The 12,629-nt window shown below is 31.2% G+C and overlaps 1 protein-coding gene across 2 annotated transcripts in view; it reads right to left on the bottom strand.

Moving 5' to 3' along the window:
- The window catches only part of LOC139504829 (orexin receptor type 2-like), a 52,212-nt gene extending 41,540 nt beyond the window's left edge, over positions 1 to 10,672 (bottom strand). The window contains exon 1 of one of the 2 annotated variants that reach the window (XM_071294767.1): positions 10,227 to 10,672. In XM_071294767.1, coding sequence (XP_071150868.1) covers positions 10,227 to 10,589 — 363 coding nt within the window. In that variant the 5' untranslated portion in view covers positions 10,590 to 10,672. The remainder of the gene's footprint in view (positions 1 to 10,226) is intronic. The other variant, XM_071294766.1, reaches the window with a different exon arrangement.
- Positions 10,673 to 12,629: the final 1,957 nt, after the last annotated feature.

Here is a 12,629-nt window from a genome sequence, read left to right as displayed (position 1 = left end):
TAATGAATCCGGTAAGTAGTCTAATTCGGTAGGTCACATTTCTGAAAGGGAAGGGGATTGTAGTCACGACGTAAGGAACATATCCGATATCATTTGTGAAATGGTTATTCCATAACGGTCAACCAACTCGTAAACTGCAATTCTTTTGAAAATGGGTCAAGGATATATTCAGACTGTCGGTAATTTTATGAACGGTTTTGTTTTCTTTTATTTAGAAATAAATATGGTCAATTGATCTTATCAAAAAATACCAAGCGTATATTTAACAAATCTGGTACGAATAACATTATACATTCGGATAGCTGAATGAATCGTACCTGAATTGACAAACTATTTAAACATAATAATAGTGATTATTCAAATGTTATAAGTTACTACAAGGACTTCCGAACCAAATCTCTGAAATAAAAAAACTAATGTGCGGTAACAAATTAACCGACTTCTAAAATTGATCAAGAAAATAAAAAAACGTGTTCAGCAGAAGCTTGTCAGTTATAAAAATACTTTTGATTGTATTGACATTGAATCTGACAACTTATCACCATCCACTGTATAGATGAATGAAAGTTTATATCTTTGATGTGGTGTAATTACAAAAACATTCTACTTTTATTGCTTTCAATCTGATGGATATCGATACAGTTTTGTTTACAAATGAACCAATGTAGTAGAGCTGGTCAGATTTAAATATCATTCTTCGTGAAGAGTTAATGATTATTTCGAGGATTTAACCACAATCGTTCAATTTATGAAGTGTATGGATAAAATAATATGTTCTAGCACAATTTGACTGAAATTAAATCTCCAATTTAAGGATATAAACCAGCAGTCTGCATCAGTTTAACTTTTAATATGCAAATTTGTTAACTATAATTGTATAATACACATGAGTATTTAATTCATTTGAATAAAACCATTGCTACTGGTGTCATTATTCAACATATTCATTAACTATATAAAAAAGAAGCCAAGTCATAAATAAATTCAAATCCCTACAATTATATGAATATCACCCAATAGGACAGTGTGCGTATCTCACGCTGTTAGGCAAATGTAAGTTTTTCACGCTGTAAGGTTATTACATGCGTGTTACTATAATGTGTGTATGTATCGTGTAAAAAATGCATGAGAAGAAATAGTAAAGTAACTACTTTTTTACCTTCTTACCTTTGGGAAGTGTAGAGGGTAAATATAAGAACATGTGGTATGAATACCAATGTGACAACTCTCAAACAAAGTCACAATTTGATTAAGTAATCCATTATAGGTCAAAGTACGGTCTTCAATACGTAGCTTTGGCTCACACCGAACAGCAAGTTATAAAAGGCCCCCAATATTACTAAACCATTGAAACGGGGAAACCTACGGGATTATATATATAAAAAACGTGTAACTAGAAATTAAATATTTCAACGTCATGAACGGTCAAAGAGAAACGAGTTGTACAAATTCCAAAAATAAATGTTTCGACAGGCAGTAGGATAGTTAGGAGTTAACTTCTTTATAGAAAACAAAATGAACGTGGATGTGTATATCCATCCCGCTTAAAAAGAATACAATGTTTAAATTTCCTGAGGACAGAATCGATATGTGTGCCAATGTAAATAAAGGCAACAGTATTATACCGTTGTTCGAAACGTAACTACATTCAACCATCTAATTACAACATTGGTAAGATAAGCTTTACTTATAACTTTTTTTGAAGGTTCGATGAATTTACACAGTTTGCTACAGGTACAGCCAAATGTACAATCAAATCTTTGTATCTATGAAAGAATTTATTAAAAGTTTGTAACGAAATCCCTTTTAAAATAGTTAACCAGTGACGCATTGATAACGCTCGATCAAATTATGACATTACTTCACACACGGGCATTGAAAGCGAGTTGGGCTATATATACGCTGTATGATGAAGTAAAAGGGGCGTGTGTTTTTTTTTATGCTGTATTTGGTAAAATACTGAACTATATTCAAAATTACAGTTTTGAATTTTAAATTGCTAAACACTTCAGGAGGAGCTCTGCCTAGATGTTAATAAAAACACGATACACTACCGCCAATCAATTAAAAGAAAACTATTATGTATGTGCAGGTCGTAAACGTAGTACAAACAGAATTGGCAGACTGTAAACATTGTTGATAACAAAACATTTTCTATGATAATTCAGCAGCTGAATGTTGTTAAAGTAAATGAGGAAATTAAAAGAAATTACAAACAGAATATATTTTAGAACATCGTTATTCTATATATAGCTAACTGCATCAACTGCAAAATAAGAAATAATTATAGTAGAAATTATAAGTAAGTAAAAAATGGGAAAACATCTCAGAAATGAAAGAAATAGAAAATGAAAAATGGTCGCCTGACATAGAAAATATTTGTCTGTTTGTCTATTTCTTTATTAGCCATGGCGTTGTCAATTCAATAGATTTTTAAATAAAAATAGTTCCATGTAATGATGTGTTTCTTTTTTTTTGGGGGGGGGGGGTATAGGGTTAACTGTTCTGTTTTCATTTTTCATTTCTCGAACTTGTAATTTTACAGATTTTCAAATAAAACCAAGATACTCCCAATTGGGTGTACTAGTGACTACAGTACGAACTGTTTTCACCATTTTTTCAATGTTTTTATGCGTACATTTTGCCATTTTGTATAAATAGAGAAAAATTGGTGTATGGGTATGTATTATATAAACTCTTATGGTACATATTGGGTGTAAACCAAATACAACACGAACGTTTTGATACATTTCCAAAATATAACTCTATATATTACTATTTCCAACTATAAATAAAAAATTGTACAATTGTAGGTCACTGATCGTGTTTTTTTAATGCATCAATGATTGTGAAAAGTTAACACATTTTCCAAGAATTCGCTGTAAAACGAATAATGATGACTTATGTAACAAAAGAGGGCGATTAATGACATAATAGGACACGATAGCTTTTACAAAATGATAATTTAAATGTCTTTATGGGGTAATTGTTCTCTTTTATTACCATAATACAAAATGGAAATTTTTACTGTTTATTGATTTATTAAACTTAGAATATCGGAAATACCCTTTTATACTATATAGCTACCTGTTATGCATATATTGTAAACACTTCTACAAACATCTGAAAGAATTCAAATATTTTTTAATTCGACCCTTTATTGGACCGAGTTAATCATATAAAACATTTTAGCCTCGAACTATATGAAGTATACCATGAACTAATATTGTTTTGTTGCATCAAACTAAAAGTCTTTCTCACAACTAACAATCTACAATGTATGTGTAGTTTCAAAACTTTCCTAAATAAACGTTTTAAGTGTTCGCAAGATATAATCTAACATTAGTTTAAGGAACAAAATTGTTTTAAATTATTACTTATCATGTAACTACTTTAAAAACGACTGTTTAGAGCCATGATTAAGTAAGTATAATCTTGTTAAAAATACTGCATCATCTTTTTACAGCCTAAAAGTACATATGTACAGTTATGATATCGTAAACAATAAGACAAAAAGACATGAACAGGATAGATTCTGCCCTTTAACATTACGATAATGAAATATTGATAAGACTTCGCTAATATTGTCTGGTATACGTGTTTCTTCGGATTACAAGTTATTGAAAAACAACAAGTTTTCAAGAAATTTTATGTCTCTTTTTCATATTTTTTTTATCTTTAATAATGTTCATATGATCTGCTGGTTTTATTTTCGTAGTATATGATGCTGTATTAAATAATGAGATAACTTAAGGTACTAGTGAAAAAACGAGCACACTTAAATCAAGCTAGCTATAAAACCAGGTTCAATCCACCATTTTCTACATTAGAAAATGCCTGTACCAAGTCAGGAATATGACAGTTGTTATCAATTCGTTTGATGTATTTGGACTTTTGATTTTGCCTTTTGATTTTTGATTTTCATTTTTGAATTTTCCTCGGAGTTCAGTATTTTTGTGTTTTTACTTTTTAAATCAATTAGACCGTATGTCTGGTATCAAATATGGCGGACAAATTGAACAGTTGCTGCCAATGTATCATTATTTTTCTCAGGCTTCTTCTATTTATTTTCTATCACTTTTGAACTTTGTTAGACCAAATGACAGGATATAGCTGTTGACTTTTCTCGGGTTTACAGAAATTAACTTGTAATACCAATGATAGGAATGTACTTTGAGTAGCGTGTAATGAACATGAGAGTATTTTCTAGTTAATTGTTTCCTAGTATAAGTAGAGGTATACAATAATCAACACTAAGGATTTGTCAACATTTTATTGTATTAAAGCTGTATTCATCATTAGCTGATTGATTGACACTTGAGTTAAATCAGATTCTTCCTCGTATCGGTCTTGCAATCTCAGAACAAAATACTCTCATTGCTGTCTTTGAATCTGAAGGAAAATTTATTTAAACTTTATGAAAACATTTTAAAAGTCTTCAAAGTTCGAACAAATCCATTATATGACAAGGAAGCTAACAATTTAAAAACTTTATTATTACGTTTAAAAAAAGTTCATTTATTCCTTGAAGTACAGTTTTACAATATATGTACTTGTTGATGCCGTTTCTATATTACATATTTATATGTAAGCATGTTTAGGGTCTAGTTATGACTCAAGCTTGGTTACACCCCCTATTGCAATAAAACATGTACATATAAATGGTAGTGGCTTTCAGTTCATTTTCTAATTCTTTTATTGTCGTAAATAAACTCATCAAAGATACCAGGACTAAATTTTGTATATACGCCAGACGCGTAACTGAACATTAAAAAAAGTTATGTGGTTCAGATTCAAACTGCAAGCTGGTCCAAGCAGCAATATTATTATGCGACCGAAAAAAATGGTGGATTAAACATGGTTCTAGAGTTACCTAAACCTCTCGCTTGTAACTTTTGAAAGTAATCAGAGGGCATTATAGACATTACTTTTCCAGCAAATCCATGAAGGTTATCAAACAGAAAAAAAATGATGTTGGAATTCCGACAGCATCTTCTCTACTTTCAGTTCCGTAATAAGCTATAATAAAACTTGCTTTATACAGGCCTAAGAGAAGGAGGCACGAATCTCTAAATAGAAACAATATATTTCTACATTTGAAAATGCCTGTACCAAGTCAGGAATATGGCAGTTGTTGCCCATTCGTTTGATGTGTTTTGTCATTTAATTTTGCCATTTGATTAGGGACTTTCCGTTTAGAATTTTCCTCGGATTTCAGTTTTTTTTGTGATTTTACTTTTTAAATATTTATAGTTTTCAAGGATATAATGTTATCAAAACGTTTATCATGCTGAGACAGACAACCATAGCTGACATTAACAAGCAGTGCAAGTAACAAGAAAATGTTGTTACATAATTATCATTGTGGTTAGAATCAGATGCGTTCTAACTCCCATCGGAATCAATATTTCAAATGACATTTAATGTAATAATACATTAATTGTTGAATTGATTTGGTTATCTCTACATGACTTGGAAGTCTTACTTCTTAATGAAGATAATTCAAAGTTTTCATCATTTTAAGATGAAGGCAATGTGAACTGGACTTTTATCAAACATTCTTTTGACAAGAATCTTGAAACCTAATAGCAAAACTTTGCAATTAAGACTTTTCAAATTTCCAATGACTTCGAAGACATCAAATCACAAGTTTAACCAACTTCTGTCTGAATTCAAAGATAGACGTACTTCAGAAAAACCACTAGATATCTATAAATGTATTCTACTGAACGCTGTTACCAAGCTAACCTGCACTTTAAAAGTATAGGACATAAACTAAATAAAACAAATAGAGAGAAATACACGTGAAATAAACGTATAATACTTTCACTACAAACCATTAAAGTCTGAAATGGCCTATATCTGTACTCGACTGTACTGATTTTTACTCGACCAGTCTGAATTGGTCTGACTTTTACTTGACATTACTCGACTCCAGTCTGAACCGTACTTGACTGTACTGAATCGTACTTGACCCTTATCTTTGCCGTTGAAAATAGTCTGTACTATTACTCGACCAATCTGAAACAGTCTTAACCCATTCTCGACTTGTACTCGACCTATTTTTCCAGTCTGAACCATACTTAACCAAAGGTCTGAACAGTACTCGACCAGTCTGAACCCTACTAGACCAAAAAACTCTACTTTTTTAACTGTTAAAATAAATTTCTATTTAATGACATATATAACAACAGCCAACAAAATTTATAAAAAAATTTAACCTTATATTAGAAATATATCTATGATTATATTTAGGATGAAAAAAAATATATTATATAAAACTTATATCAAAAAGGGATAATATTAAATAAATAAATAAAATTGTTTTTCTGATTAGTGGTGAAATATAAAGAATAACCTCTGCTTGTGGCAAACTCATAAATAAGATCACACCTGGTCAGAGGTATTAAATTCTAAATAACATTGATTCAAAATTGCAACATCCTGTTTAAGTTAAAAAACAAGGCCTTTCAAATATACATGTATGTACTAGATAAGTAATACACGAATTTAAGAAAATAGGGCTTTCTTTTTACCTGTAAAACACACATGTATTGAGGTAATTAGAACATATTAAAGTGCTTTCTGTATGCCATGTTAATTTGACAAAAAAAATTACTTAAATTAATTGAAATAAATTTTTACTGTTACTTTGGAATACATTTCTTTTTTTAAAAAGGTTATCAAGGATTGCTATGGAAATTCTATTATCATGATTACATTAAATTCTTGGTTTAATAAAACAAAACAATTAAGCTCTCATTTTTTTTAATTTTTTAAGTTGTTTTATATACTATTTTATATATATATTAATAAAAAAAAAACATTCACTGCATTATTAATTCAACTCAACTAAATCTTTACTAGGTTTAAGTTAATGGTGAAAATAGTCCAGTTACCATAAAATACTTCCGAAGTATTCATAAAATTTTGAATAAATATTAAAAAATATTAGTCATTTGTTAGTCACAATTCATTTTTTTTAGATTATGCAAGGATACTATACACATCCTTGGATTATGTGATCAGCTTGTTTTATTTATATTTTAAAAGTTGATATATATTTTTACGTAAGTGTTGATTAATATTGTGTTGACGTTATATTATGATTGATTATTGTGAAATTTTAATTTCAATACTGTATTGAATACATTTTTAATTTCAATTTGTTGTTCAAATTTCATTTTTATTTAAAAAAAATCCTAAATTGATAAAATTCAGTTGATAGATACAAAGAATAGGTCTAGGTTGGTTAAGACTTGGTCGAGTATGGTTCAGACTAGGTCGAGTATGGTTAAGACTTGGTCGAGTATGGTTCAGACTAGGTCGAGTATGGTTCAGACTAGGTCCAGTACGGTTCAGACTAGGTCGAGTACGGTTCAGACTAGGTCGAGTACGGTTCAGACTAGTATAAAATGGTTAAGTACTGGTCAAGTACACATTCAGACTGTTAAGTATGGTTCAGACTACAGTCGAGTATTATCCAGTAAATCTCAGACGAATTCAGACTGGTCGAGTAAAAATCAGTACAGTCGAGTACAGATATAGGCCATTTCAGACTTTTAATGGTTTGTAGTGTTTGATTACCAATTGAATGTGTGACCACTCAACTTTATAGAAATGGTCATTCTTTTCGCCTGAGAAAAAATATATGGCCATCAAGAGCGGTCATTACCTTGATTTTAAATAAAACAAGACATTAAAACAGTTGCACTTGTTTTCGAAACTTAAAAGCATTCAAACATAATCAAATGTGATTATTATATGATATCCAAATCTATATTATCGTTTATTTGACGATTTATGGCGTCACCTACCAAATTCAGTCATTCATTCGATGCGATTATCAATTGGCTTCACCTAACATATACAGGCATTCATTCGATGCAATGATCAATTGGCTTCACATAACTAATACAGTAATTCATTCGATGCGACAATTAATTGGCTTCACATAACACATACAGTCATTTATTTGATGCGACAATTAGTATGGCTTCACATAACAAACACAACCTTTTCATTTTGTGTAAGTGTTTGAAGTTGAAATTTGTAATTAAACTCAAATGTTGGTATTAAAAAAAAATCAAAGAAAAATATAAAATCATGCAAGATGAATTTCTTCCTGATAAGAATTTAAACATTTGTGGTAGAAAATCATGCATTAATGAAGCATTTCATATAAATATCTTATTACATCAGAAAAGATACATGTTTGTTAGTAATTGTGTTTATTCACTAAATATGTTATAGAAAAAAAATATAGCATACATTGGTACACAGGATATTCGTTTTTAAAAAATAAAACCGATTTGGTCCAACAGCTTTTTGACAAAAACATGCGTTTTTTTTAAAATGTGTCGAAGAAAAATTGTCTACTGTTATGAATTATAAGCATGTCAGTGAATATGCACATACTTCTCTTTCAGTAAATGGATACTCATAGTATTGTTATAACTAGAAAATCAAATAGGGTAAGGTCAAATGAACAAAATCTTATTTCATTGTGAAACATATCTATTTCTAGGAAGTTTTTTTCCTTTTTTGTTGCGTCATGGGAAAATGATACATATATAACTTTAAAGAATAGATAAAGTCGGCAGTGAATACATTTAAAAGTATGTTAAATTATGTAACCTGTACCTGTATAGTGACTTGTCATTTATCATATCTTTGCCATATAGAGGTCTTATTTGCAATATTATAAGATAAAATTGATAATGGAAGATGTCCACTTTTATATACAATACCAATATATAAAGGGAAGGTGACCCAGAAGGAAGAGAGTGTAGTTTATTTACAACCACTGGGTCGATGCCACTGCTGGTGGAGATTTATTTCCCTGAGGGTATCACAAGCCCAGTAGTCAGCACTTTTTGTGCTGACATGAGTTGTCATTGATATGGTTATGTTTATAAATTTACTATTTACAAATTTTTGAATTTTTTGAAATACTAAGGCTTTTCTACCTCAGGCATAGATCACCTTAGCTGTATTTGGCAAAACTTTTAGGAATTTTGGTTCCCAATGCTCTTCACCTTTGTACTTTATTTGGCCTTTTTAACTTTTTTGGATTCGGGCGACACTGATGAGTCTTTTGTAGACGAAATGCGCGTCTGGCGTATATACTAAAAAATACTGGTATCTATAATGAGTTTCTTTGTAAATTCTTATAGAATTTGTTTCAATTCCAAATCTCTGAATTCAACCCGTTTTTAAATGCACTGGAGAAACTGGCTTCACTGATAATAAACTATTTCTAACATCGTGCTAGCAACCAATGATTGTTTATATAACAACCATTAACGTGGAACCCTTGAAAGAAAAAGTGACAGTCCTTAACAAGTCTTTAAAGTTCTAATTAAAAATGTGCGAAAATGCGTATTATATATACGTGGTAAAAAAAATTACGCATGAAGAGTTGTAAACTTTTCATGCGTTTCCAAATATACCTGTAACAGTCAAACCAATTCAGATTTCCAAAATGTATGGGTAGCAGTAGAACCGATATAACTTTTCCCTCTGTATATTTAAGCAAGACGAAAACATTCTAATTGTATTCTTACAACATTTAATATCATAAAAGAATTGTGTGACTGTTGAACCCATTCGGCTTGATTAAATATGTTTGTAAACAGTTGAACCAATTTAAACTTTTCAAAATATACGAATCACTGTCGAACTTATTCAGCAAAATTCATGGGCATAAAATATCAGCAAGGTAAACGTAATTACATGGGTCATATGTAAGAAAAGACTCAATTGGGATTAAATTCGAATGTGTTTTGTGAACCTAACACTAGACTAAGTATATTTCTTTATATAAGGATTTTTATAATATGCAAACGTTTGATCCTCCTAACGATCGTTTCTATTCCTATAATAAGATTTGTACAAGTTATCATTGTTGTAAAAATACAGTCCATTACTAAAGAAATATATACAATTGTATAGACCGTAATAAAGACAGGTTGTGAAAAGAAATTTATTTACTCTTTTGTGTTGAAATCTGTTGTAAAAAAAACTGTAGAATTAAATCCATACGTTAAGAACGAAAAGTAGAGATTTTTAAATTAAATCGGTAGTAGCAAAGTAATATTTATTCAGTTAAAGGTGTTTCCCCAATGATATGTCCCTTTCTTTCTTGCACAGAAAGATATTACTTGTTTTAACACAACAGCTACTTACCTGTTAAGAGAGAGAGAGAGAGATATTATAAGTCTTACCTGTAAATATGTAATGATCTTACACATTGTATCTCCAAGGAACCATGTCTGGGCAATGTCATGTATAACGGTTGGTGGCAAGCATACAAGTAGAACCAAGAAATCGGCTATGGACAAATTAACCAAGAAAAAGTTTGTCGTATTCCGTAGATGAACATTACTCCATACAGCGTAAAATACTAAAATGTTACCAATTAAACCAAATATAAAAACTATACTAAATAAGGCAATATAAATCCATTCATACAAATTTGGGAAAATATATTTCATAAGAATTGTGTATGCCTGGTCCGTTTTATTATGTCTGTCCAAACATAGAAGATCAAAGTGATGACAATCCGTGGTATCATTCGTGCCGTTCATTATGAATGATGTTACGTATTGATTAACTCCCTTCTTGAAATACCCACACACTAATCGTCATATATATCAATCAACCAAACATATTTCACTTGAATTTAATTAACAAATTACATCTGTTTCGAATAATTATAATAAATGCATGTTCATCAACTGAGTAAATAAGATGGTTTGGTAAATTACAGAAATGTTATAGCCGAGTATCTTCACAGAACCCTACGATAAGTGATACTTAACTTAAAGAAGTATTCAAACTGTCAGCATATTGACTTATTAAAACAAGGAGTCGAGATTATGTAAATCGAGGATGCTTCTGACATTAGATATGAAATATGCTCAATTAATACTCTGTAAAATAAATTACTTCAGAAACACAAAACCGTGTAATTGCTATAAAAGCATTCATACTAACCCAATATGATAACATGTAGTTTCAAATTTGAAATCAAACGAGCCAAGCATTACATATGAGATTAATCTTACAAAATTTAGATCTTAAACATATCATAAAATTGTTTTTCTTTTGTGCGTATTGCTTTAAAATTACTATAATTGCGTATGTCAATGTCCAATTACATTAAAGACTTAAAAATGTGTATTATTTACGTATGATTTTTATTGAATGAAAGTAATTAGCATTCGATGTACGGCATCTGTATATCGAATTTAATTTCTAGCTTTTACAACTTAATAAACAAAATATGTTATTGAACTAATCAAAATAGTTAACAACTTATCTCCCAAACAAACCTGATTCAAATGCCTGAAATACACAGTGAAGAAGGCAAATTCATTGTTCTAACAGAATACCATATAATTTTTCTCATAATTCAGTACCGCTACTAGAAGATAATTATCCCCAATCAGTACCGCTGCTAGTAGATAATTATCCCGGAGTCAGTACCGCTATTAGGTAGAAGATGATTATCCCCGAATCAGTACCGCTGTTAGTAGATAATTATCCCGGAGTCAGTACCAGCGCTTGTAGATAAGTATCCCCGAGTCAGTTCTCCTCTTAGTAGATAAATGTTCCCGAATCAGTACCGCTTTTAGTAGATGATTATGATAGAGTCAGTACCGCTGCTAGTAGATAATATCCTTTAGTCAGTACCGTTGCTAGTAGATAATTATCCCCGAATAAGTACCTCAGCTAGAAGATAAGTATCCCCGAATCAGTACTGCTATTAGTAGATAAATATCATCGGGTCAGTACTGCTGTTAGTAGATAATTATTCCCGAGTCACTACCGCTACTAAAAGATAATTATCCTCGAGTCGGTACTCCTACTACAAGATAATAATCCCCGAGTCAGTACCGCTGTTTGTAGATAAGAATCCGAGAGTAAGTACTGCAGATAATTATCCCCGAGTGAGTACCTCAGCTAGAACATAAATATCCCCGAGTCAGTATCGCTGCTTGTAGATTATGATCCCCGGGTTTTTACTGCTGTTAGTAGATAATTATCCCCGAGTCAGTGCTGCTACTAGAAGATATTTATCCCCGAGTCAGTACCGCTGCTGGAAGATAATTATCCCCGAGTCAGTATCGCAGCTAGAAGATAATTATCCCCGAGTCAGTATCGCTGCTTGTAGATTATGATCCCCGGGTTTTTACTGCTGTTAGTAGATAATTATCCCCGAGTCAGTGCTGCTACTAGAAGATATTTATCCCCGAGTCAGTACCGCTGCTGGAAGATAATTATCCCCGAGTCAGTATCGCAGCTAGAAGATAATTATCCCCGAGTCAGTACCGCTGCTTGTAGGTAACTATCCCCGAGTCAGTACTACTGTTAGTAGATAATAATCCTTCAGTCAGTACCGCTTTTAGTAGATAATTATCCCCGAAGCAGTACCGCTGCTAGTAGATAATTATACTTTAGTCAGTACCGCTGCTTGAAGATAAGTATCCCCAAATCAGTACTGCTATTAGTAGATAAATATCCCCGAGTTATTACCGCTGCTAGTAGATAATAATACTTTAGTCAGTACCGCTGCTTGTAAAAAATTATCCCCGAGTCAGTACTGCTGTTAGTAGACAAATATC

This window comes from Mytilus edulis, chromosome 1 (genome assembly GCF_963676685.1).
Source record: "Mytilus edulis chromosome 1, xbMytEdul2.2, whole genome shotgun sequence".
NCBI lineage: Eukaryota > Metazoa > Mollusca > Bivalvia > Mytilida > Mytilidae > Mytilus > Mytilus edulis.
The sequence above is the reverse complement of the archived record's forward strand: the minus strand, read 5'-3'. Positions and strand labels throughout refer to the sequence as shown.